The sequence below is a fragment of the Nelusetta ayraudi genome, unplaced genomic scaffold (genome assembly GCF_046127955.1).
Source record: "Nelusetta ayraudi isolate G7.1 ecotype Tasmania unplaced genomic scaffold, CSIRO-AGI_Nayr_v1 ptg000141l, whole genome shotgun sequence".
Taxonomy (NCBI): domain Eukaryota; kingdom Metazoa; phylum Chordata; class Actinopteri; order Tetraodontiformes; family Monacanthidae; genus Nelusetta; species Nelusetta ayraudi.
Window position 1 is genome coordinate 188,308 of NW_027466191.1, and position 26,729 is coordinate 215,036.

The 26,729-nt window shown below is 51.4% G+C and overlaps 1 protein-coding gene across 5 annotated transcripts in view; it reads right to left on the reverse strand.

Annotated features, from left to right (window-relative positions):
* LOC142879696 (uncharacterized) overlaps positions 1-24,896 on the reverse strand; it is a 31,679-nt gene extending 6,783 nt beyond the window's left edge. For 2 of the 5 annotated variants that reach the window (XM_076013098.1, XM_076013097.1), the window contains exons 1-17: positions 24,472-24,896; positions 24,300-24,376; positions 5,984-6,231; positions 5,716-5,883; positions 5,491-5,622; positions 4,361-4,435; positions 3,925-4,017; positions 2,349-2,487; positions 2,073-2,116; positions 1,864-1,983; positions 1,665-1,691; positions 1,490-1,552; positions 1,335-1,415; positions 1,001-1,048; positions 766-900; positions 550-642; positions 139-192 (exon numbers count right to left, since the gene is read on the reverse strand). In XM_076013098.1, coding sequence (XP_075869213.1) covers positions 139-192; positions 550-642; positions 766-900; positions 1,001-1,048; positions 1,335-1,415; positions 1,490-1,552; positions 1,665-1,691; positions 1,864-1,983; positions 2,073-2,116; positions 2,349-2,487; positions 3,925-4,017; positions 4,361-4,435; positions 5,491-5,622; positions 5,716-5,883; positions 5,984-6,231; positions 24,300-24,376; positions 24,472-24,785 — 1,911 coding nt within the window. In that variant the 5' untranslated portion in view covers positions 24,786-24,896. Of the gene's footprint in view, positions 1-138; positions 193-549; positions 643-765; positions 901-1,000; positions 1,049-1,334; positions 1,416-1,489; positions 1,553-1,664; positions 1,692-1,863; positions 1,984-2,072; positions 2,117-2,348; positions 2,488-3,924; positions 4,018-4,360; positions 4,436-5,490; positions 5,623-5,715; positions 5,884-5,983; positions 6,232-6,311; positions 6,590-24,299; positions 24,377-24,471 lie in introns of those variants that run through there. The other 3 variants (XM_076013099.1, XM_076013101.1, XM_076013100.1) reach the window with 3 other exon arrangements.
* Positions 24,897-26,729: the final 1,833 nt, after the last annotated feature.

Here is a 26,729-nt window from a genome sequence, read left to right on the forward strand (position 1 = left end):
ACACAACAACATCAGGTCAACTGCAGCAATGAACCCAGAGCGCCGTTTTAAGCCTTTGTGTTGTTGGCACACTGAGGTTGAGGCGGTAATGGAAGGCAAAAGCATGCAGTGAGTGGTGGTGTCATTGTTCAGCCTCACCTTGTCTCCTCTGTCTCCTGGGACACCAGGCTCTCCATCCTTCCCACCAGCCCCCTGCAAGAGGCCAAGCAGGAGCAGTTAGGTTTCACACCAAGATGAAGAACTACTGGGAATCCAAATTCAACTGCTCTGGAAGCAATGACACATTCATATGAGATGGGCAAAGTCCAAACTGGTCCATTCACACTGTTAGTCAAAGCGTTTGGTGCAGTGAAAAAAAGACACATTTCCCCCAAACTGGTGCTGCAGCTCAGACCATGTTGACCTGCTTGCTCCAGGTGAGCTCTGAGCCACATTCAAGCAGCAGTGAGTCAGCAGGCAGCGCAGGAACATGGACCTGTTCTCAAAGAGAGTTTGGGGAAAATTCTGTCTTTTGGGCCTCTTGAATTCAAGAGGACCAGATGTTAATACCTGCCCGAGCCCTGAACCAGACCCAGAACCAGAACCAGACTCTGAGCCAGAGCCAGAGCCTGAACCAGAGCCACTAAACCACTCTGCAATCACCTGCAAACAGAAGCTGGGTCAGGAATGTGGGAACAACCAAGCCCTGCGCTGTTAATACTCAAAGAGCTGGAAGAGCAACACTGAGTTGCAGAAGATCAGCAGGTGGCTCCAGGATGAACTTACAGGTGGGCCGGGGGGGCCGCGCTCTCCATCCCTGCCATCTCTCCCAGGAGCACCGGGCGGTCCAGGGATGACGTCTTCAGACGCAGCTCCTGGGGGCCCCGGCAGTCCAGCGGGTCCACGAGGACCCGGCGGCCCCTGGAGAGAAAGAAAGCAGACGGGGGAGGTCAACAGGACGCTGAGCTTGGAGGAAGAAGAGAAGGTGATGCTGGTGAAGATCCAGCAGCAGCTCACTCACCCTTAAAACCTCATCGTCACTGTCAAAGTCCTCGAATCCTGATCCCTCCTGAGGAAACACATTGGAGCAGCTGCCTGTCACAATCACTTCACTTCTAGACCACACTGGGGCGCTACACAGACAGCTCCTGTCTTCTTTTGGTATTATTATACTGTATATACTAATTTCCCACAGTATCCCCTCTCTGGATTGCATTGTGCGTTGACATGTGGTGTGTGACCAAGTCAGAAAACAGGCACTGAGAATCAACTCAGCTCCCAGTAAAACAAAATAAAACAACAGCAGCGGACTCGGAAAAGACAGAGAAGCAATGAAAGCTGCTGCACCGACTCACCATGAACATGGAGGACTTGCCCAGTCGGCCTGGAGGTCCAGGAAGGCCTGGAGGGCCCGGCAGTCCAACACCTGGGTCCCCCTGTCAATCACAGGATGGTGGGGCGTTTATTTCTGTCTTCTGCGATTTAACACTGACATTCTTCAACCTCCTACCTTTTCTCCCTGGGGACCAGGCTCTCCTGGTAGTCCCGGGAAGCCTTGGGGCCCAGAAGGTCCCTTGGAAAGAGAACGACAGCTGCTTAACATCAGATTACATATAAAGAAAAAGACCAGTGTCCCTGTATTGGAGTGTCACTGAGGGACCTGAGACTGTGGAGAGAGCGCTCACCTGGAGACCAGCGTCACCTTTACTGCCCTGGAGACAAGGCAAGAAGAAGAAGGAGGAGGAGGAAGGAGGAGGGGGAAGAGGAAGGAGGAGGGGGAAGAGGAGGAGGAAGAGGAGGAGGATGAGGAGGAAGAGGACGAGAGGATCATCTCACGTGTGGCCAGAACAACAGAAAATCCTCCAGAATTAAAGTGAAACTCACAGGCTGTCCGTCGTTTCCTGGAGGCCCTGCCTCCCCTCCATTCCCACTTCCTGTTCCTGGGGGTCCGGGAGGTCCTGGGAGACCAGGCTCACCTGGGTCCCCCTTCTGTCCCAGAGCCAGCTGCAGGGATCACACGGAGGAAGGTGGAAATGATTGAAAATGTGAACTTGAATTCTCCACATTCCAGCGTTGAGGAAATGACGACTTACACCGTGTGAAGCAGACGCTGGTGTGTCTGTGTGCACAGACTTGACTGGAAGGAAAACACAACAGGAACACGTTGTCAGCAAAAGGCATCATGAGATAATGTTACTAATAGAAGCATAGAACTAATAGAAAGTGCAGAGGGGCAAGCGTTCAATGCAAAGGCAGTGGCAGATGCAGAAACAGACTTTCTGGACAGCCGCCTGCAGCACCATCTGCTGGCGGAACTGGAGAATGCATCTCCAGAGAAGCTTCCAGCTGGTACCCGCCTTCAAACTGACCTTTGACCACAGCAGTCTCCACGCCACGTCCAGAGCTCTCATCTTCCTCTTCACCGCCATCATAGTCATCGTCACCAGGCGGCGACTCTGTGGGCGGGGCTTGGACCGGGCTGTAGGTGGGGTCGTGCTCTGAGAAGGGCTGAAGACGAGAGGCAAAGACTCAGTCAGGAAGTGGAATGTGTGTGTGTGTGTGTGTGTGCACGTGTGTGTGTGTGTGCACGTGTGTGTGTGTGTGTGTGTGTGTAGAATAAAGGCAGACAGACTGGTGTCAAGTAAATGCTGCAAAGTAAATCACAACTCTGCTTTATCAGCTCGTGTTTTCAGCATAAATATTTAACAACCACACAGGAAAATATGCAGATAAGCAAAGTCGAGCCTGTGCAAATATTATTCCCTCCTCGACGTTTGACTCTGGCTTGGAAAGTTGGACGGAGCGTCTGCACTGTCTCCCTCCGCTGCGAGCACACAGCTGCTCGTGTTTGCCGCAGATGGCAGGAAATGTTTTCTCTGCAGTCAGAGAGCGACGCTCCTCGCGCTGCACTGCAGTGATGCACGGGCGGCCATACACTGCTTCAGCCAGCCTCCTCTCCACTCTCACCTCCAGAGAACATGCTTGGAGATCTAACGGCCCAACGTCCTGCTCAGGTCTCACAGAAGAACCGGAAAGTTGCAAGAAAATAAATGTCTTTTTTCTTTGCTTGTTTTTTTTGGGGGGGTTGCAATGATTTGGGATGAGAGTAGCAGGACACAATCTAACCTGTGGTGTGCAGGCACTGAGACACTTCAGGGTGCAACTCGTGCGTTGACCTCCCCAACAGACCAAAGAGAAAAGTGGATTCCCATAAATTCTCTGGAACTTTTTATGTGCGTCTGTTATTGGGAACTTTATCAGGAATGAGGAATTTATTGAAGAAGCCAAACTCTTCCAGTGAAACACAGTTACTGATCAGAGTTGCTGTCTCCACTTTGAGCATGCACTCAAACAACATCATCAGTCCCATTATTCTGCACCACAGTCCTTCACAGAAAGCCATCTAGTTTGGATTCTCCTGGATGGCCGGACCCACTGGGAAGCAGAACCATTGGGAGGCTGGAAGACGGAGGAATGTACCTGCTGCTCCAGAACTCAAAAGATTGTTTTGTGCTCAAAGAACCATTTCTGGGTTGGTTCCTCGGTTGCTTGAGTATTTATTATTTTCACACTGCGTGTCTTATTAAACTAACCCAGCTGTCTGAAAACGCACTGAAACTGTCTCCTCCAGCTCTGCACAGAGCACAGAGGAGGCGAGCAGCGCCACCTATCACCCTGCTGCAGTCTCCTCCAGCTCTGTCCTGCGAGCTCGGCTCTCCTGCGGCTGCTGCTGTGTTTTCCCTCTGTCACGCAGCACAGAGGAGGCGAGCAGCGCCACCTATCACCCTGCTGCAGTCTCCTCCAGGCCTGCTGGCATTAAAGCCCCAGTCCAGCCACACTGAACAGGAGGAGCTCAGCAGACAGCCTGCTCTCTGTGTGTGTGTGTGTGTGTGTGTGTGTGTGTGTGTGTGTGTGTGTGTGTGTGAGTGTTTGCATGGTACACACCACTGTATACTCGCGCTCCTCCACGACCTTCTTCACTTCGTCCCATCCCTCCATGTCCTCGTAAGTGTCGTCGCCACTTCCGTATCCTGAGGCCTGGACAGGGAGGAAAGTCAGTGCAGTTATCTGAGAGATCAGTCGCTCCTTTCCCCTGCTGAAGAGCTTCAAGGAGGCAACAACAGCACTCAGACTTGATCCTGTCTCCAACCCCGGCCACATAAATGAAACACAAGCCAAGTTCTGACAACTGTACTTGATGATCTCCTGCAGAAATCAACTTGGTGTGTAAAATGCTGAGGGTTCGCTGACGTCTGAAACATCAGGTGTAGTGCACCGTCTCCACCACTAGAGGGCAGACTACTTCCATGTATTTTGGGGGCAGCTCGGCGCTGCGTCCCAGAGGGCAGTGTTGGCGTGGCGTGTGCCGGTTCACACTCACATAGGGGTCGTCCTCCTCACACTGGTCGTCTGGGGCCGTGGGATCCGACCTGAGCAGCAGCTGCTGGATGGAGCCCTGGACAGAGAGGAGGAGGAGGGTGAGGCATGATGAAGTTTCTCACATCTCAACCACAAGTCCCTCTGTCTCCAAGCACAGCAACAACTGTGTGTTTTGTTTTTTGTTTTGTTTTGTTTTTTGCAGCAGCAGCAGCAACATCAAACTATGTCCTGTGGCCGTTTCATGAGGGCGGTTGGTGGATGACAAGGGGCTTTCTGGTGATGCACAGCAGGTGGCAGTGAGTCAAGGTCGCACGCAAAACACACAAAACAAAGGCAACTGCTCGTGCAATAAACAACACATCTGAGAAGAACACACAAAAAGAAAAGCCAGCCAACGCCACCAGAACCACGCCCCACTTTGTCCCCTAAGCATTTCAGTGTGTGAGTTCCCCAGCGGAGCCCGGCCACAACAATGGGGACGAAGGCTTCGGCCGCTCCACTCGCTCATTATGCGGCCGTGAACGCTTGAAATGAGGGGATTTTCCCAAGTGTGCAGGAGGCAACAACGTCAAACATGACATGGAGCTGAAGAGGGAGGCCAGACTCCTCTACTGCACGGTGGCCACCTCCCACAAAGAAGGTGTCTCTGTTGTATCGGAATGCCTCGGGACACACTTCTGGTTGAATGGCTTTGATAAGACTGCAGACACACTTTGCCTTCTCCACCCCTGCTGCATCAGTGTGTGGGACGTCCTGCCCCGTCAGCACCCCCGCAGGCCCACGGCTGCAGCCAGTGCAGTCACTGAGCAGCTTTTAATAGACGCTCTGCATTAAACACTGATCCGACCCAAAGGCTTGATTGTGCTCGTTCTAATGAAGCGCCGGTGTTTTGCACTCCTACTCGTCCTGGACTGCGGGTCCAAAGCTGTGAATCTCACGCGTGGCTCGGGCTTCATGAGGTCCCGCAGGACAAAGCAGCACTTGGCCGCCGCTCACTCCTCGTAAAAGAGTTGCCAAAAAACCCCAACTTTGTTCCAGCTGCTGACGTCAGGGTGGAGGTTTTAATGCCGAGTCGATGACAGATGTGCACGGTGACAAATGACACACACGGGGGGGTCGCTGTTGACTCACCACAAACCTGGGCAGGCCCGAGCCCCCGGCGTTCCCCACGAAGACTCCGGAGCTGGTGTTGAAGGTCAGGGGGGCGTGGCTCCTGTTGAAGGCCACCCGGTGGTGTTCCTCACAGTCCATGTACAAGCGCACCTGTGAGCGGCGACATCACACAACGTTGCAGCCACAACTACGCTGCTGAACAAACCGTGTTGCGGCGGTGAGTGCGTGCAGGACGGCGGCCACCTCGGATCCCTGCATCGTCAGCGTGAACCTGGCCCATCTGCCCGTCAGCTCGCCCAGTTTGAAGGAAGCCGCCTCCTGGGTGGTGTTGTGGAGGTTGTCGGTGTAGTAGAGGACGACCCTCTGAGAACTGTCCTCCACCTCGGACAGCTCCAGGCCCAAGATCACGACCTTCCCCCCCACGAGAGAAAAGAAGGTGGAGACGGCGAGCTCGGTCAGTCAGAGGTGGTGCAGCAGCTTCTCATCGCAACTCACCCGCTTCTCTACCTACCTTCTGCAAATCGTCTGTGATGGCGAAGAGCGCGCCGCCGCGCCGCGTGGTGGGCTTGGCGGTGACCACGATGGCAAAGTCATAGTAGAAGGGGTCGGGGATGTGAGACTTGGTGAGGCGGCCCACCACGGCGTCGGGGCCGAAGCTGTAGGCCGGGTAGTTGGCGAAGCCCGTGACGAAGGAGACGGAGGGCGGGAGAGGGACGCCGATCAGCTCCGTCAGGTCCAGGTCTCCCTGAGATCCTCGGCCTGCCGACAAACACATGCGGGTCATCGTTCTGGTTCCAGGTCTGACGGCGTGAGACACGGTGCGTCTGTCTCACGCCAACCATGAGCCATCAGAACACAGCTGAGTGGGAGGTTGCAATGTGACCACGCTGTTCCTCTTTTCTTTTGTCTTTTCAAGTCACAACTTTAGTCTTTAGTCAGACGGACGTGGCCACCAGCTGCTGTGCTGCCCTGCGGGCCAGGCGACCAGTCATAAAGCGGCCACGCGTGCAGAGTCGGTAGCTGCAGCAGGATCTGACGGACATCTGGAGCTGACAGCAGATACAATCACCATGAGTGATGTGTGATGGCATATTTCTGATGTTTACATTACAGCCTGCTGCTGGAGACTCTTCTCAGGAGACTCTTATGTCATCACCTGCTGGTGAGATTACACAGTGAGGAAACCTTCGGATTTCAAATATATAGACGTTACATTTTTTTTATTTTTTTCATATAAGCCTCCTGAGAGCTTCGTCACGTGTCAGTGCTAATGGCTAGATGGTATCGAAGCTTCGTAAGGAAGTCTCGTCGGAAGAGACGGAGGGACCGAGTGGCCCACTGAAGGCTCCACTGCAAGCGTGTCTTCAACGGGATTTTCCGAGACTTTCTTAAAATCTACGTCACTTCCTTACGAACACATGATACCGTCTAGCCCAGACCGACGTCAGTCTACTTACTCTTCGCTAATTGGACACAAACAAATCAGCAGTTTATTATCATTATTATATTTTATATCTAATTATCTTTATTGAATTAGATCGGTTTCCGGATGCTCTGCTAAATGAGTGTGCTAGCACCACCGGGCTCTCGCTGCTTCCTGTCGGACCGTCTGACCTTTCAGAATCACGTACGGGAAAGGTTTGATTCCGTCAGTGAGGCTAACAAACGCCCGTGCTGTTTTCTCACCTTCCTAACGCTCAACGACAAAATTCTGATCCGCATTTTTCAACTGAGAGCTGTTTTGCTTGGTCAGCAATGGATGGAATTCTTCTTCTCTTTCTGTAGCTATAACGCCCTCTACTGCTTGAGGGTGTGAATTACACCCTTGTCGGCATAGTAGGTCTTAGAGTCTTCTTCTTTTTAAAGTATATATTTATTATTATTATTATTAATTATAATAATAATAATAATAATAATAATACATTTTATTTTCTTTTATTTTAAGCTAAACATAATAAAACCGTGAAGTTGTTGTCACGGAACGTATGAGCTAGTACACACGCACACACACACACACACACACACACACACACACACACACACACATGGTCCTCCTTAGTCAGAGCACCCCGGGAACAATCGTCTGTTCATGTGCAGTCTATAGGCAGCAGGGTGTATAGGCTGCGCATCTGGAAGCCGTTAGCTTAGACTAATAGACGCACGCTGCGCAGTGGCAGCTCCTGCAAATCAGGCGTACCACGTGCCGTGTGTGTGTGTGTGTGTGTGTGTGTGTGTATGTGTGTGTGTGTGTGTAACAGTGGCAAAAAGTGAGGAGAAAGGGAAGCAGGCCGAGTTTAAGGATGCAAATATTAGAACTTCCACAAGTGCAGTGTGTGTGTGTGGCCAGGAAGGCTGCCAGGGTGCTCTAATTGGATAGAAACCCCACCACTCAGACTGTGGCAATCAGAGAATAACAATGATGCTGTGCTTCTCACTTCTCACTGTCCTGCTGTACAACAGCAGCCAAACACTGGAGTAAAACTATCCTTCTTCTTTTCTCCTTGCAGTTGCTTCATCTTTTTTTTTTTTTTTTTTTTTTTTTTGCTCCATTTCGATGTTTCTGTGAAATCTAAAAAAGCAAGAACAAGACCTGGGAAGTCAAAACACTCTTTGACCTATTTCTGGAATTACAAACTGTTTGACTGGCAGGACGGTACTCTAGTTGAGTGTATACGTCTTGTTGTTTTTTTTCTCTCTAAACCAATGGCAACACAGCGGATTCAGCGCCACGTCTGTGTCTTGTGGTGAGACGGCCAAGAGTTCCCGGGCCAGAAATCTGCCTCTGATATCAGCGCAGATGTTCCTGGGCCGCGGGGTCGGGGAAACTCTGGAGCTGAGCTGATCACCGTGGACACATTGACACACATTCAGCAGAGTTCTCATGCTGTAAGAAGAACCCCGCGAGAGGCCCTCTGACTCAGCGGCTGGCCAGCGAGCCCTGCGTCGCCCCTGCATTTGTAAAGCAAACAGCTGATGGAGATCAGGACACTTGGCCGCGGCGCAGACAAAAAAATGAATTTCCTCATCTTCACAGTGATGAAAGTGGGGCAGCGGAGAGTGCGGCTCGGCCAAGTGAGAGGCGGCTGTGAGAAGCCAAAGAGTAAAAATCGGGTCAGGGTGGGACTTTTTCTCAGAGTGATCAGGCTGTTGTGCATCGGAGCTCCACCACCTGGACCGGAAGGAGGGAGAGCAGCAGAGAGGACGAAGGCCGTGACTGCAAACATCTCCTCCAGCCGGTGACGCTCCCCAGGAACGACTTCAAAGTCCAGTTACAGGACTGAGCCACTCGCCGAACGGTGGCCGGTTTCACTCAGCTCAGGTTGACACCCTTTGCGTGGAGAGAGGCGAGTCCTGACGTGTTGGACCAGCGCCTCAGAAGAATACATGGCTTGACACGGTGACAACACATCTGATAAGAAGATTGAGCTTGCAGTAAATCAAGAGGAGCAGGATGATCTTCACGGAACCGCAAAGTCAACTTTGAGAATATGTTGCATGTCTGGAGTCACAGTGCTTCCCTGATGCTGTGTGACATCATCTCAAAGGCAAAGCCGGTTACACCCTTGAATAGAATCATTTCTCCCTTGAGAAATGTTTCCTGCGTGAATTGTGAATGTGTGAGACTTTGGACAGAGCGGCTTCTCTCTCTCTCTTCATTTAGTGAGTGAGAAATGCAGTGAGCCATGGGTTTTTCCCAGTGTCTGCACCCAGTGGTGTTGCTCGGGGTGCGATGGCACTGACTGTATGTGTGTGTGTGTGTGTCTGTCTATTTACAGGGTACATGGTGTTTGCACACCGGATGCCTTTGGGAGGAAGAAATCAAAACTTTCAAATGGGTCAGCCTGCTGTGGGCGTGTGTGTTCTGTGCTGTGCCAAGGTGTTGGATTTAATAGCAGCACAGTGCAGGACCAAAATGGTTTGCTGGCACATCAGCCAGAAATGTCAGCGCTGTTCATCACGGCTCAGAGCCATACAAGGTTGTGAATATAAGCAAAATAACCCAGGGTCCATCCACCCTGAACCAGTAGATGCGCCCACCAGCCGGCAACAGCAGAAATGTGATCATTTATTGGTTGATTGGTTTTGGAACGCATGCTTTGCAGTGAACGGCTCGGACACACAAAGCCGCACAGGGCGCCTGTTGAAGTGGCGCCAGGTCACGCGTGTGGGATCAAATAGGTTGAAACAGACAGCCGAGTGACGTCAGCGACGAAGGTGAAGCGGCTGCCAGGACCACACAGCCCGGCGAGTCCGACTCCAGCAGGTGAGGCTCTGGAGGGGCCTCCCACCCGGCACAAAGCCGCGCTGTCAGCGCCGGGCTAAAGTGGCGTGTCAGCGCCGCCATTAAAGGAAAAGAGGAGCAAAATTTGGGCTTTTAAGCGCCGGTGCTGGGATCAAAGCCTCCCGACGCTGAGCTCATTAGCTCAGGCTGCAGAGGATGATGTCACACAGGATGACTGAACCAGTCTGAACGAGTGTTGAAGAGTCACAGCGCTGACCATACATATTCTAATATCTTTATCATTCAAATGTGTGTGGTGAAGTGGCCCTGATCAGTAAATTATATCCAGAAAACAGCACATTTAGCCCGGTGTTTACAGCCTCCTCCAGCAGAGCGGGAGCAGAGAGTTTGTCTCTTTCCTGGGGCGGCTGAAGATGAACCGACTCATTCTAAGAGTCAGAAAATGTGCAGGCATGAAAAGGATGCAGCTGCGATGTTTTTCCTCATCTCCAATGACCTGTTTTTTTTTTTTCTTTCTGTTTGTTCTAGAGAGTAAACACACTGGCAGTGAGCGGTGTTGCAGCTCCGATTGGTTACTGTGCCAGAGGGCAGCCAGCAGGCACGCTGCCACCTTGGGGAAAAACGCAAACAAAACTGGCTCTGTCCACCTTGGAAGCCTCAGCTTCCAGATGCAACGTGGGTCCCAGCCATCGCAGAACATTTTATGGACATGAGTACGTTTAACAATGTGCATTACATTCTGTGACTCACACACTGAGCAGGTCCGAGTATTAGAGAACGGCACGCGATGGCAGCGGTGCAGTGAGACATGCCATCTGAACACCATCCAGCAGAGAACCTTGTCTTGCCATTATTTTCATTGGACCGTCCAGAATTCTGCTAATATTTCTGTGCATCCTCGAGCCTAAACCAGCAATCTGAAGTTTTCCCCCTCCATGTAAGGTTATTTGTTTATGTATGTCCTGGGCAGCACGCTCACACTGGACTCATTCATCTGCCCGGAAATGCAAATATACTTCAGGGACGGCCGAGCGAGGCTTCAAGGCCCGGCTGCGTTACCTGCTCCAGCTTTAATGTACAGCAGAAGCACAGAGGAGGTCTGTTCTGGGCCGTCTGACCTTCCTGCAGGAAGGTCACATCATTCAAGGAGACGTGGCTTTTATCTCCAGACCATACTTTCTGGCACCTCTGGAGAACCTTTGCTGACCTTTTGACGGTCCAGCTGATGCAGCAAGGCAGAAGGAGCTGAGAGGTCAAACATGCAACAGGGTTCCACCGCCGGCTCGTTAAGCGGCGGGATGCTTTTTCCGCCATAAAGCCAACAGCACGAGGCCGTCCACTACCAGCCCCGGAACAGCGCTGCTGATTATCCCCTTAAAACGGTCAGAACCTTCACGGCCACTTGAACTTCCTGCGCTGAGAGAAAGCAGACGGTTCTGTCCGACGCTGCCGCCGCCTCCTCCGTTCACTCTCGCACTTTGATGAAGAACTTCTCCCCTTTTACGTCAAATCAACATTGTGCAGGGAAAGAAAAAAAACTGTGCCCGACTGAGTCGGATCTGTGCCAACAGCCAATCACTGTGGAGCGGACCGGCCATGAAGGAAGCTAGCAGGGGAGTTTCACTCTCACCTCAACTGCTTCAAATTACAGCCTTTGTGTCAACAAATTAGCTTCATCGAAACTGCTGCTGCAGTGTTTTCCATGCACGACCAGCCGGCGCTGTGCTGCTCCTGCCTTCGTCCTCAGTGGTTGGTTGTGTAGCTGCTGCTGCTGCTGCTGCTGCTGCTGCTGCTGCTGCTGCTGCTGCTGCTGCTTCACAATCCACTGGCCGCTGCAGCATCAACACCAATCATGTCCGAGCGCTGCGTGCATGGCGGCTAATCAGCGAGTGGTGACACGTTACGCTCTTGGCTGTCATGCAAAGTCTGGGCCGGACCGACGCCGGCCAAACGTCCTCAGCCACCACCACCCCAGCCCCTGCTGCTTTATTCCAGGCAACACAAGCAATCCGTTCCAGGGTGGGGACAAAGAAATGAGTGGGAGATTAAAAAAAAAAAAAAATGCAATTAGAGCTTGGTTTAGAAAAAGAAAAAGAAAATGTTTTGAGGGAAATTCCACGGTGGCCCGACTGGTACAAATAACATGACTGTGCTGGGAGGAAATGATAAGCTGCTGTTGCTGCACGGACTGGGAGTCAAATCAGCCGAGTCACGCCTGAAGTATTCAGGAAACTTACTGAAAAAAGACTGCACAACAAGTGAAGAGTGTGAGGGAACGGCATGGCGGGATTTCATATTTATGACCTGCCACTTATGATCTCATCAATTACTCAAAGTGCCCGAGATGTTGTCACCACATATCTGGCAGCTGCAGTCAAGGCAGTCTGGCCTCAGCATCGGTGCACCAGTGATGGTTTCAATGGGAAACAAGAGAAAAGTGTACAACAAAAAGAAACTTCTGGGTCCTTTCCTTCCATGAAGTTCAGTGAGGAACAATCATCTTGTTCTTCTCCTCCTTCCAAAAGCCCCTCATACGGCACATATATATAAATCTGCACACACACAACAGCAGCCTTGTGTGACAGGTAGCATGAGGTCTGGCGTGCGGGGTGAAAAAAAAAAAAAGGAAAAAGAAAAAAAACTAGAAGTCAGGCAGAGCAGGAACCGAGAGCATTCTTGCTTCTCATCCAACATTCATGTCGGGGGGGTGAGTGTCTCACTCAGGGTGAGCAGCCTCTTCTTTGCCGGTGGTCTCACACACTCACACACTCACACACTCGTGTTCCATCTGCCGCACATCTCAGCACATCCCTGCTTTTTCTTGCAAAGAAGGAAGCACATTGACTGTAAGATGTGAGGCGTCCCCTCCGCCGTCTCCTCGGCTCTCAGGATCTGCCCCCGCCAGTGTCCGAGCTGCGATGGGGTCTCGGAAGAAAACAAAAAAGAAAAGCAGGAGCCGGGCGGAGGCACGGAGCAAAGTCTTAACGACAGCGTGGCTGTGGGTTTAACTGGAGGTCAGAGGTCAGAGTGTGACTCCGGCAGACCGTGGAGGACAAGCACATAATGACTTCCTAACGACAACATTGCAGCATCAAGGAGGAGCAGGAGGGGGTCACAGCAGGTCAGGCCAGAATAAGCATCAGTCTGCTGTCCTGATTTATCCCCCCCGAGGCTTTTCTTCTTCTTCATCCTCCTCTTCCTCACCCTCCCACAAACACAGAAACACACTTTATGACTTCTTACTGTCTCTTTCAGTCTTTCAGAAAACAATTCAGCGTCCTCCAAAGACAACAGATCACATTTTCAGCCTGCTGGATCACGTGCTGATCCATCTCGCCGTCCTCCAGAGCCAATCAGATTCCCTCAGTATGATGCAACCAGGAAGCAACAGCTGCTTGCCACCTTTTCTTCCAGCGTCTTGAGAAATGTGCCATTTAGGAAACTGTCCTGTCCAGTGTTTAATGAAAGTCTGCTGCTGTGAATCCAGCGTGCAGTGTGCCCATATAAAGCAGCGGCGCCCAGCGGCGCACTCACTGATAAGGACTCGCTCTCTTCCCTCCCGGCTCCGGGAGTGGGAGCTCTGCGGCTGCAGCGAGGCACAGGCCAAATATCTCAGGTCCGTCAGGTCAGAGGAGCTGTTTGACGTAAGAGTATCTCTGCAGTCTGTCTGTCTGCCACACACACACACACACACACACACACACCTAAGACATTGTGGCTGCAGCCTGTTGGGGGCCACGAAAAGTTGAAAAAGAGAACTCTGTGGAAAGTGACGGAGAGCACGAGCCTTCCTGTTTGGCTGACAGAGAAGAGAAACACGTCTCTCAGCAGCGGCTCACAGGCTCCCTGGAGCCCACGGTTAATAAAGCTCCCCGAGGCAACCTCAACTTTAAAGTGACATCGGGGGCAGGGGAACACGCTGGTCTGATTAGAGAAGCCAAAAACAGCCTCGACGTTTGTTTTCCACAAGAGCCCTCGTGTCAAGTTTCTGCAGGGCTTTGCTGATTCAAGAAAACATCCAATCCAGAAAGAAAGAAAGAAAGAAAGAAAGAAAGAGAAAGGAGTGAGACTGAGCTTTCATGCGTGGTGCTGGTTCAAACAATACATCATAACAAGCGGAGCAGCAAGGGCAAACTAAAGCGTGGCTCTTTCCTGGATACTGCTGAGGCCCTTCTCATCACTCTGGAGCTTTACAGAGCTTTCCAGAGGTTTCCAGAGGTTTCTCCACAGTGAATTGTGCAAAGGTTGTTCTGGAGGGAAGAAGGAAATAACGTGCTAACCTCTGAGTATCGCTTCAACTGGCCCGCCGTGCGCGGCGGCGCTACATAAATCACTCTGGGAGCAAAAGTCAGCTCTGCCGAGGGGCTCCACTCTCGGGTTAATTAGAGAACGCAGAGAGGCAGGTGGTGGAGGCGGCCGTCCTCAGGGGTCAGAGGTCGTGCGGCTCTGTGTAAGCGGCACGTTGTTTGGGCCGACCCCAAGCTGTGTTTAAGCAGCTGAATAAATTGTGCGCTGACCAAAGTGTCGGAGGAGTGAAGAAAAAAAAAAGCACAAGGCTGCGCCTGTTTGTGGCTGCTGGCTGCCACTGATCAGCTCCTGCTGCTCCACGCTTGGAAAGCCTCGTGTCTCTCGTTCCGACGCTGTTAACAGGAGGAAGATCGATGGAGGAGAGACGGGAGAGGATCGATCAGCAGAGAGCAGGCAAAGCCAGGAGAGGATTAACCAGGAAAAGTTTTCCCCTCTCTCCGCACAAACATTTGAGACATTTTGCAGCAGGATTGTGTGCAAGGAGAGTGGGTGGGGAAAGCAGATGATAGAGAAAAATGCCGGTTCCACCAGGCTGGTGAGGACAAATAAGACGCAGAGGAGCCGAGAAGAAAAAAACGCTGTGACAAACATGCTTAAGTGGAGCCGAGGCAGCGACATCTGCAGCGACAGATTCTGCTCTGGCCTCTTCATCGTCATCCCAAACCCAACAAACAAGCAAAAGAATCCTTCTCCCCACAGAGGCAGAGGAGCAGCAGAGCCCAGTGAAACCTGGCTGCAGTTCCAGGAGTCTGGTGCCCTCACTGACTTCACTGGTGTGTTCAAATGCTCTCTGGAGGACTCCCATCCACGGCGAGGAGGGAAGAGCCCAGTCTGCTTTCACCACGTCTGAAAAGGAAGATCCACCTTTCGTCACGCCAACATACAGCGAGTGGCTGACGAGAAGCGCCGGCGCTGCAGCCGACCCGCCGACTGACCCACCGACACGCCAGCAGCCTGAGGATGAGTCGCTCAATTAGCTGCCAAATTGGCTCAAAATGCATTCTGGGAAGGAAGCGACCCCGATCTTTGACCCCTCCCCCGTGTCAGCCACAGCAACCAAGGAGCCCTCAGCAGCTGTTAGCATCATTTGTCAGGCCAAACGCAGGTCAAGCTCATTGTCTTGTTATTCTGACTGGGGAATCCCAGCGGAGCTGCGGGTGTCAAGTGGCTCTGCTAGTGTGGACTCAACAACAGAAGACGCTTCGTGGAAGATAAATCAGTGTGGATGCAGGCTGTCTAAGAGCCGACTGTGGCGGAGCTCCAGTGGGCTGCGTGTCTGCAGGCTGCAAGAGTTGCTGCACGGGTGCAAAGCTCTGCGGACGGCGAGGTTGACCTCCACCTCTCTGGAGGAGATCGCACGTCGCCGCCAGACCTCATAAAAGTCCTCGACAAGTAGACGCTGGCACCCTGACCGGCCTCTCTCAGGTGGGCCTGATCCAGGCAGCAGCAGCAGCACCAGCAGCAGCAGCAGCAGCAGCAGCACCAGCAGCAGCAGCAGCAGCAGCAGCAGCAGCAGCAGCAGCAACACATCCATCAGCCTTTCCCACTTGGGCTTTTTCATTTTGGATGCATGATTTCAATCTTTGACATTTTGATGGCAGTTTTTGCCTGTTTTTATCATTGAAAACTGTATTAAAAACTTTATATGTACTTACACGTCCTCAGAGACGACACACATTTTTCTGTTTACTGCTGTTTTGAAGTGAGGGTCTGCGTGCCAGACGCATCTCTAACCGCGACCATTTTCCATTTGAAAAAAACAAAGCAAACTTGCTTCCTCGCTTTACAAGTTTCACTCGTTTCATACAGACAACGCAACGCAACACCGAGCCCCATACACAGCTGGACCGGCTGATTGCTTCAAAGTGAAGGCCAAAAGAATTTCCATCCGGTGCAAAGTGTTTGTTCTGCCCGTTTATTGTGAAACTAGAACTGATCCATTTTCCACTGGCATCAGACCCACGTTGCCCCGTGTGAGGCAGGGCCGTGACTCAGGGCTCCAGGAGAGACATGGTGAGAAGCTGCTGGGACAGCAATAAAAATAAAGAGGGCTCTATTAGAAGAGCAGGAGGTGGGATTGTCTTTACTCCCTGAGATAAAGACAAGACTTTCCAACGGCCTAAAAGATGAGACTCAGCTTTTTATGGTCAAGATTCTGGAAACACATGTGAGCGCTGAGAAACACTGACAAAGAGAATGTTAGATAATATGGAGCCATGGCGTGGAACAACTCTTCTGGTGCTAAACTGCTGCTGAATGAACCCTCAGACCGAGAAGAGCTTTTTGTTTTTCTTTCTACTCCGGTCCAAAGACGGTGCTGAAAGCTTTCAGGGGCCCCAAAGCTCTCAGGCTGGTGTTTGCTGAAGGATGACAGCATTGTTCACTGCAGGACTCCTAAAAGAAGAACTTCCTTCAGTCAGAACCTATTTAAACTCTGGGGTCCAACAGCTACAGCGTGATGTCAAGGTCTTTACTTTCTGAAACTAGAGAAGCTCCAAAGTTGAAGAAGAAGAAGAAGAAGAAGAAGAAGAAGAAGAAGAAGAAGAAGAAGAAGAAGAAGAAGAAGAAGAAGAAGAAGGAGAAGAAGAAGAAGAAGAACAGGACCGTCTGTGTTTTCACTCTACTAATTTTACGACACGATCGTTTGCAATGAGAGATAAATCTGTGTGAATGATGATGTCAGTATTTGTTTGCTAATAAAAACCACTAATTAAAATAATCAGACTCATGTGTCTCTTAATGGCTTTGCAATGTTCTGGATTTGGCAAAGTTGAGATCCGGAGCTGCAGAAGAGCCTGACTCACTCCCTCGGGGGAACTCCTTCCACCAAATTCAAGAGCTGGTTCTGCTACAGGCCATCCAGTGTGTTCATGACGACGTCACGATCTTGGATGAATGTGTTCCATATGCCGGCCCGGGCCGTGTGATGTCAATCTATTAGATCTACGGGACGCGCGACCACTTCAGAACCACACGAGCGACTCCGCGTCTGACTTCATCCCTGCGACCGTGCACGACGTGAAGTCACTCTGCTGTCAAGCAGGATCATTGGCTGTGTGACCACAACAACAACAACAACAACAACAACAACAACAACAACAACAACAACAACAACACAGCTGGAAGTGCTGTTTGTGTGGCTTCTATCTTCCAAACTGGATAAAGCTGAAACCACCACCAGTCCCACTGATAGTTGAGAAATATATTGCACGTTGTCAAGGTGCAGAATGGTCTCGGAAACTCTGGAAGTTTAGAATTTACTGCAAAGCCAGAGGAGCTTTTTATCTTCAGGGTTGGGGGCTGCAGTGGCGGTCGGCTCGATAGCTGCTGAGAGACCACCGACACACACAGCTGCCCACAAAGCCAAGGCACGGAAAATCTCTCTCTGATATTCTTGCTTATTTTTTCCTGCAATCATTTTTCACAACCAAACACACACACACACACACGAGCACAAGCAACAGTCAGTTCTGTCAGATTGGCCAAGCCAGATGAGCTAATTCTACAATATCTGAGGAAAACACTGGAAAGAATTGGACTCCAGTGTGTGGAGGGTAAATGAAGGGCCGAGGAACCAAGGCGGGAGGCCGGAAGACGTCGCTAGTTGACCTTTACTTGCTGGTGATTGTGAAATAGGAAGGGAGGCTGAGAGAAAACACCATTCATTAGATTCACCGTGTGATTTTCAACAACAGTCTGCACAAAAACAACACAGCTGCCGACCAGACGAGCGCTCGCTGCCAATCAGCCGGAAGTGCAGCCGCTGATCCCGCCCCCCCTCCCACCGGGGAAACAATCCGCGTCTTTGCTGCCGACGGCGCTGGAGTCAACAGTGTCCTGGAGTCAACAGTGTGGTCCACCTGCTGCTGCTGCAGCGGCAGGGGTCCCCCCCTCTGGGACAGCAGGGCTCACACACAACGCTGAGGTCAAACAACAGAAGAAGACAAAGCCCTGTTTTGAAGTCTGCCGCCGACCACAAGCCCTCCATCCATCAGCCACACTGACGGGAGGCCACAGAGACCCCGTTAGAGGTTCAAGGCTGCGACCTCCTGCCGACTGCCGGACTCCAGACTCAGGGTGGCCGGATGTCTTCTGCCGGCCCGTCCTCACAGCCGGAACACACAACCTGCTTGTTTCAGCGCCAGACACTGACAGACACTTTCCAGACCGAGAGAGAAATTCCGTGTTGTCACTTCAGTGGCGGTGCAGCCAGGTGGTCGACCGCGCCCAGAAACACAAACACACTCGTGGATGAAATAAAAGCATGGCGTCAATCGAACTCGTGACCCTTCTGCCTCTCATCCCTTCCGACGGCGTGGAGACGCTGTTTCCAGCGGCGTCACTGGAGGAAATGTCCTCACAGCTCGCAGGAAGTTTCCATCAGCCGCTCCGTGACGTCAGGCCCAAGCCTTCTGCAGCCAGAACTGCAAGCCTTTCATCAGGCTGCTGCCGCTGAGGAGCCTTTCGAGGGGGAACCGGAGACATCAAACAGTCCCGCTTGATGCAAAAGCCACTTTGCCCCGAGATCCGCTCTGACAGGCTGCTGATGTTTGGAGATGGGAATCCACACACACACAAGGAGGAGGAAAATAGAAACAGGCAACGATTCCAATCAATGTTGCAACGTTGCTTGATTTTACAGGCAGGAAGGTTCAAAAGAGCAACGAGAGAAGGAAACAACAACTCATCACACTGCAGTGCTCACAGCTCTTGGAGGGGAGCAGACCTTTGATTTTCAGATCTCCAGAATAAAAGACACACAAACTACAAACCATCGCAGCTCCACAAGGAACTCTGCTGGATTCTGCAGGATGGATGGATGGATAGATGGATGGATGGATGGATAGATGGATGATTAGATAGATGGATGGATAGATGGATGGATGGATGGATGGATGGATGATTAGATAGATGGATGGATGGATGGATGGATAGATGGATGGATGGATGGATGGATGGATGATTAGATAGATGGATGGATGGATGGATGGATAGATGGATGGATGGATGGATAGATGGATGATTAGATAGATGGATGGATAGATGGATGGATGGATGGATGGATGGATGATTAGATAGATGGATGGATGGATGGATGGATAGATGGATGGATGGATGGATGGATGGATGATTAGATAGATGGATGGATAGATGGATGGATGGATGGATGGATGGATGATTAGATAGATGGATGGATGGATGGATGGATAGATGGATGGATGGATGGATGGATAGATGGATGATTAGATAGATGGATGAATAGATGGATGGATGGATGGATGGATGGATGATTAGATAGATGGATGGATGGATGGATGGATAGATGGATGGATGGATGGATGGATGGATAGATGGATGAATAGATGAATGGATGATTAGATAGATGGATGAATAGATGGATGGATGGATGGATGATTAGATAGATGGATGGATGGATGGATGGATAGATGGATGGATGGATGGATGGATGGATAGATGGATGAATAGATGAATGGATGATTAGATAGATGGATGGATGATGGATGGATGGATGGATGGATGAATAGATGGATGGATAGATGGATGATTAGATAGATGGATGGATAGATGGATGAATAAATGGATGGATGGATGGATGGATAGATGGATGGATGGATGGATGGATAGATGGATGGATAGATGGATGGATAGATGGATGGATAAATGGATGGATGGATGGATGGATAGATAGATGAATAGATGGACGGATAGATGGAGGGATAGATGGATGGATAGATGGATGGATGGATAGATGGGACATTTGGGCAATTTGGAAGAGAACAACATTCACATTGGCCATGAGAAGATGTGAAAATGTAGCAGAACTCTTTAATGGTCCCACAGAGGAACCGCCATGCACTTCACACATCCTGTGTTTTCCTTCCACTTCACGCTTTGAGACAAACAAGTTTGTTTGTTATTTTGGTCTCCAGCAAAGTCGTCTGCAAGCAATTTTGCGGTTCCTCTTTCCCCGCGGTGTCTCTGCTCCAGGCTCTGCTCACCATGATGATGGAGGCCGTGTGGAGCAGCAAACATCTGGCTCCTCAAGCCAACATGCAGATCATCACACGTGCAGGTCACGCCGGCCGTCCTGTTCCATTCCTCATAAAGCCCCGCGCTTCATGTTTGCCAGCGACGCGCTGAATATAAACAGCCTTGTGTTTTAGGAACATCTGGATGTTTTTCTCCCCTGGTGCTTAATGGTCCTCAGCGATCGGCTCTCCTCTTTTTATTAATCGCTGACAGCGATTAACAAAAACATCCAGAAACTTTTGTGGAATTCTAAAAATATGTCTTTAAACATTTTAGGGTCCAATATTAAGCAATTCAATCAGTCAAGTCTCTGCTTTGTTCCGGCAGAGCAGCTTCACCATCAGGCCTCCAGTGGCCACTGGCCAGGGGGCAGAATCAGCGAGGTGTCAGTGCCCCTCCTGACATCACAAAGGTTCTGTTGAGTTTGGTTTGGACTCATCGCTGCTGATCTGCAGGTTTAGAGCTTAAAAACCTCAGGGCCATAAATCCACCAGCTGGCTGGCGGCGTCCAGGCCCAGTTCAAATCCAAAGACCAAGAGTCTTTCCAATCACTGGGCTGCATCAGCTCAGCACCGTCACCAAGGCAGCGCCGGCTGGATGGAGCTTTTATCAGCCACTCTGGACTACTTGTGGACCACTGTGAGACATCAGCCTGAAGTCTGACTGACTTCCTGCCTTTGGCTGCGGACCAGCGTTGATGTCAGACAGGTTGATGGACAGACCACCACCGGTGGTGCAGTCTAGTTTATTCTAGTGGCTACACTCTAGCACACTTAGAAATAAAAAGTAAAGTCTGAAAAACTGCAAAAACTGATGCAGACAAAGAATTCAAATGTTGTCAAGCGGCACGAAAGCAACGTCTGATTCTCTCCGACAGATCACAACATAAAACATCATTTTAATGACTTTGTTAAATGGGAAAGTGAACGCTGTTTCAAAAAGCCAGAATGATCCGTATCTTTGTGCATTTTTTTAGTGGTTTTACGGTAATTCGGGACCTTTTCTATTGGTGATATGGAGTATAGCTGCGTATCACATAGACTACACCACTGACCACCACTGGGTGTTTGTCAGAGGGAGAAGAAGTAGAAGAAGAAAGAGCAAACACACTTGGTCAGACCTCCGCAGATCAAACGCACAAGCAGAATAACGAGTTCTGCCTTTGATGGAGGAAGCAGCCTGGGTTTGCCACCAGAGCTGCTCTCTGCTCCTCAAGTCAGCTCAGACACACAGATCACTGCGAGATCAGCGTCTCCCACCTGAGGAGTCTAAACTCCGAGATCAGCGTCTCCCACCTGAGAGTCTGAACTCCGAGATCAGCGTCTCCCACCTGAGGAGTCTGAACTCTGAGATCAGCGTCTCCCACCTGAGGAGTCTGAACTCCGAGATCATCGTCTCCCACCTGAGGAGTCTGAAGTCTCGCTGTCATTCACAAAGGTCGCCACCACCTCCGCTGGACTCCACCTTCATCCTCCTCCTCCTCCTCCCGCCCTCGCCATGGTTAACCTCGTCACCGTGCTCAGGCTAACACCACCCAATTCATTAGCGCTAATGGCTAGTGGGCGCCGAGCAGCGTCCACGTCTCCTGGGCCAGATAGTTAGGAACATTATCGCTGGGGAATAATTGCCATGTGCTGTGCAGATGGACTTCATGGTTGTTGTGTGTTCTTCTTCTTGCCGACGCAGTTTAGCGACACCATTAGCACTTGAGTGTGTGTGAGTGTGTGTGTGTGTGTGTGCGGCTGAAAGTGGTTGTTGAGCACGACACTCATTAGAGGCAATCAAAGCTGGCGTCAGTCCAGAGTCTGCTGTGCAGTGGAAGGCCTCTCCCGCTGTTTACTGGCTGACGTAAAAAAAAAAAAAAGCACGCGCACACATCACTTCACTCAGTAGCCCACTGCAGGCACTGCAGGCACTGCAGGCACACGCTTCAACTGCACGGAGCTGCACGTCAGAAACACAGAGACACTTGGGGGGCGTTGTGTGTCGGTTAAGCAGCCACCGCAGTGGGACCACAGCGAGCGAGCAGGAAGACTCCTTGCAGACAGCGCAGTGTTTTCTAACATGCCTTCTCTTTTTCAATGCAGAACCCAACTCAGTTTTCAACGCATTTTTCCACTTTTTCATTTTTCGGTTTTTAAAATCAAAACATGTGTCCTCCCAAAGCGCGCGTCTGCAAACTTCTGAGAACTTTCAAATTCGTAAAACGTATCGTCATTGCTGCGTCCTTGGAGCAGAAAGCCCCACCCCCACCCCCCCCCCCCCCCCACACCCCCCACACACATACACACCCCACACACACACACACAAATGTGTATCCATATCTCGGCCAAGGACGTTGACTTCCCATCACTGCTCCCTCCCTCCCTCCCTTCACTTCCTGTCTCAGCCAGCAGGTGGCGCCGTCACCGCTTGGCAGCTCAAAAGGTGCCAAGCGGTTCTGGACGGAGGCTGCTTTCTATTGTGCACACTGACTTTTTATGGTCTGGCTGATGTACTGGCTCAGGCAGAAGACCGCCGCTGTTCTTCCATCCGCTGGGTTTTGGTTCTGCGGGATCAGCTTGAAAGCATCAGTGCACGTGGTTGCCAGTACTTGCACAGCTGACAGGAGCAGCGCGCACTATTTCATACAGTGCAATAAATAAATAAAAAAGATTAGCAAAGGTGCAAAAAAACAAAAAGAAAAGAAAATATGTGTGTGTCCAGGCAACAGCTCTGTTTTCCAGAATATTTACAACAAGCAGCCTGGAAACATTTACTGTCCCTGCTGCTCTCTCTCTCTCTCTCCCTCTCTCCCTCTCTCCCTCTCTCTCTCTCTCCCTCTGTGGAAAGTGAGGCAGCCACTACACACCCACTCTCACTTGCACACTTCCCCTCCTGCTTTAGAAAATGAATCATGACAGGATTATAGTTATGGCAGAAGCACAGAGACTGGCGGCGGCGGAGCCACGACGAGCTCTGCAGAAACTGAACCGTCAAATCGCACTTTGAGAAAAGTTCAAAAGTTCTCCATCATCCTCTTAACTCCGCCCAGCCAGCGACGCACATCCACGGCGGCCAAGTGCTGCCCAACGTGCCGTCATCCAGCACCCATTAGGAGATGGTCTGCGGTTAAAGTCCACCAGTACAGCTCCACCACCACCTTTCTTTGCCAGCGTGCTGCTTCCCTCAAAATGTCAGAGACGATTTGGCCAAGAAGAGGATGAAATTACTGCAGCGGCTTCTAACAGTGCTGCTTTTGTCACACCAACATCATAGGTCAAGATATCCACGTGCACACACACACACACACACACACACACACACACACACACACACACACACACAATGCAAATGCGAATGGCAGTCAGGATTCCAGCAGAGTGACGCTGCAGCTGTGATGACACGGAGCCTCTCATGGCCTGGAAGAAAACTTAATGAACTCAGGCACCTGGAGTGTTCCCAATGACCTTCAGCACCACACACACACACACACACACACACACACACACACACACACACACACGCGGGCGCACACATGTACGTACAGATGCTCCAGAGGCATCATCTGCACAGTCTGCCATCAACCTGCAAGATAAGCAGTTATGCAATGGAGGGTCATAAAAGTAGCTTTCCCAGTTGAAAGTGGGACCAAAACAACAACAACAACAACAACAACAAAAGGTCACCAGAGGTCCATTCTCTGCGGCTCCATTCCAGTTCTGAGCTGTGATAATAGTCTGCAGTGGTCTCAGAGCCCAGAATCAAGTTGCAGGATAATTGAAAGCGTCTAAGAAGCCAGCAGGTAATCTCCAGCGGGACCCCCGGCTAACTCTTCTACTAAACAGTGGCAGCCAAGAGGTTTTCCAGTGGGAGTTTGAATAACAGCCAGAATCCTCTCAGTCTAGTTCCTCTTTAAACGGCGAGTGATGCTGAACTTTACTGAGCAACTGAAGAGTCCCACAGTCAGCAAGCAAACTGCGAGTGGTCAGTGAACAAGCAGGGAAGCAGAGGCAGGGGTTAGGGACGTCTCAGTAGCTGAATGCAACACTGGGAGATATATAGACTTAAACTGGCTTTGTGCAGTGAATTGATCTGCTGGAGCAACTTCACTGACCCGACACCACAGGTCCAAACATTCTTCTCTTAAAGAAAGAACTCTGGAAGACTTTGCAGCAGAATCTCCCTCAGCAGACGCTGTGAAGAGTTGTGAAGGGGAGAGCGAGCGAGCGAGCGAGCGACGTACCGTCCAGCTGCTGATAGGCTGAGCCGTGACCACAGCAGAACACCGCCAGGAGTAATCCAAAGAGCCGGGCAGGAATCCTGCAGGAAAGACACAGTGGGGGGATGGGAGGGTGAGAAAAAGAGGAAGAGGAGCGGAGGAGAGTGAAAGGAGGGAAACACTGTGCTTCATTTACCGGGGAGTCATCTTGAGCTGGGATCCACAGGGACGTCGTCCTGCTGCTGTGAGAGGGAGAGAGATGGAGCCCACTCTGGCTTTCTGAGCAGCTCCCAGCCCAGAGCCTCTCTCTGACTCTCCTCCTCCTCCTCCTCCTCCTCCTCCTCCTCCTCCTCCTCCTGCTACTCCTCCTCCTCTCACTCTCTCTGCCTGCCGCTCAAACAAAGGCAGCCTCAGTGCGTCCGACTGCAGGGGCCCTGGCAGAGCTGAAACTCGACTCCTCCTGTCTCTCCACGGACCGCCGCTCTCTAATCCTACCCTCCCTTCAGACATCGCAACTCCAAACACAAATTAACACACTCTGGTCAAGTCCTGCTGCTGCTGCTGCTGCTGCTGCTGCTGCTGCTGCTGCTGCTGCTGCTGCTGCTCCTCCACGCCGAGGCGGCTTCCCTCACATTCTGCCCCGGAGCCTTTTTAAAGCTCTTTTCTGTGACCTTAACCTGTTGCATGCACGAGGAGGAGGAGGAGGAGGAGCAGGGGGAGGAGCCTCCTCAGGGCTGCAGCATCAGAATATCCAAAGCATCTAGAGGAACATTCAAGACAAGGTGCCACAACTGCTCCAAGGTGAAATACCTCAAATAAATAAAAGCTCAAGCATGACGACAGATCTGGTGGCTGAGAGCCGAGGGTCCAGTTGTCTGATGACTGTTGGGTCCCGGCAGTGGCTTCCTCTGACCTGAACTGCTCACCCAGATCATCTCCGGGGCTCCGGAGACATTCCAGACCATATTGGAAATCTTATCCCACTCCTGTGTGCACCATTCCCGGGTCTCCCTGTCGAGCAGAATTCCTGCAGGGCAGTGAAATTCTGGGACGCAGCGGGCCAGCGCGCTTCAATCTGGCCTGGGATTGGATGACGGCGAATTTCAAATTGAATTTGCCTTCTTGTGTGCAGAGGTGGACAGAAGTGGACAACGTCTTGGACACGCAAAGAGACGAAGAAGAATCAGAAGGTTGAAACTAAGTGAGAAGGTTTCAGTGGGCCGACTGCAGCGCACAGAGGAGCCGCAGAGGCAAAAAGACCTTGGAAAAACTCTTCCACTTCCAATGTCACTCAATGAATTTTTCAGATGAGACATTACAAAAAAGAAATGTTGTTTACGTGAGTGGAGAACAGCAGCCTCATCACTGTCTGCGCTTGGTGCCATCATTAAAATACCAGCGAGCAGGGAAGCCCTGGCAGTGCAGGAGAAGCTGATAAGCCCGTGTTCAGACTGACGGCTCAGACTGATAACCAGGCTGTGAGCGGCGCTGTTTGAGCAGCGGCGCCCCTGACCATCGCCATCCACCACGGGCCGCATTCCAACCTGTTGTCTCCAGCGGCTGGTGGCTCTGTTAATGTGTGAGCCGCTCCGGGCCTGGACGGCTGTTATTTTCCACGCTTCAGCAACCAACAGGAAGTGGCTGTGGGCCTCCCAGAGTTCAGCTTCGTCACCTCTGGCACCGGCTGCAGGTGTCTCTGACTCAGGGCCGGGCCGCCGGGCCACCGGACGAGCCCTGCGTTGGGCACCAGAGGTGCTTGAAGCGCACAGACGGGAAGCAAACACGCGGTGGGTTTGACGTCAAGAGTTTGTCAGCGCCTTCGTGTGGCAGCTTGTTAAAGTGCGGTGCTGTCGGCCGCTGAGTGTCAGCGGTTCTGCAGGACAAACTGGCTGGGTCCCGGTCACTGCAAGACCGCTCTGGTGCAGTGAAGAAGAAATGTCGGCGTCTTCCACTGATAAGTGGCAATCAGTGGGACTTTAACCTTTGACCTATGGCTGCCAAAGTTGAAAAAAAAACACTTCTGTTGGTTGCACTTGCAACTGTCCAGCTCCACTTTGGAGAGCAGAGCCTCCTGGAGGCGCTTGTGGGCCGAGAGCTGCCGAGCAGACTGAGAGTTTGACTGAAACAGCTTCCTGAGTGGAACTCTGGCCCACCGCCTCCAGTCTCCCACTGGAAGACCGTCACTCCGGAGAGGTCAGAGTTCATCCACTTTTTCACTTGATGGTTCTCTTCACACGCTGCCTGTGAGTGACACCAGGACTGTTTGGTCTGCAGCATCACAGTTCAAAGGTCACGCTTCATCTCAGAGGGCGGGATGATGATGATGATGATGGTGATGATGATGATTGCAACATGTGCTCCTGTGTGTGTGTGTGTGTGTGTGTGTCTCGCAGGAATAATCTTCAGGTGGTCCCCCCTCCCCCACCCCCTCCACCACCCCCTCCTCCCCCCCGA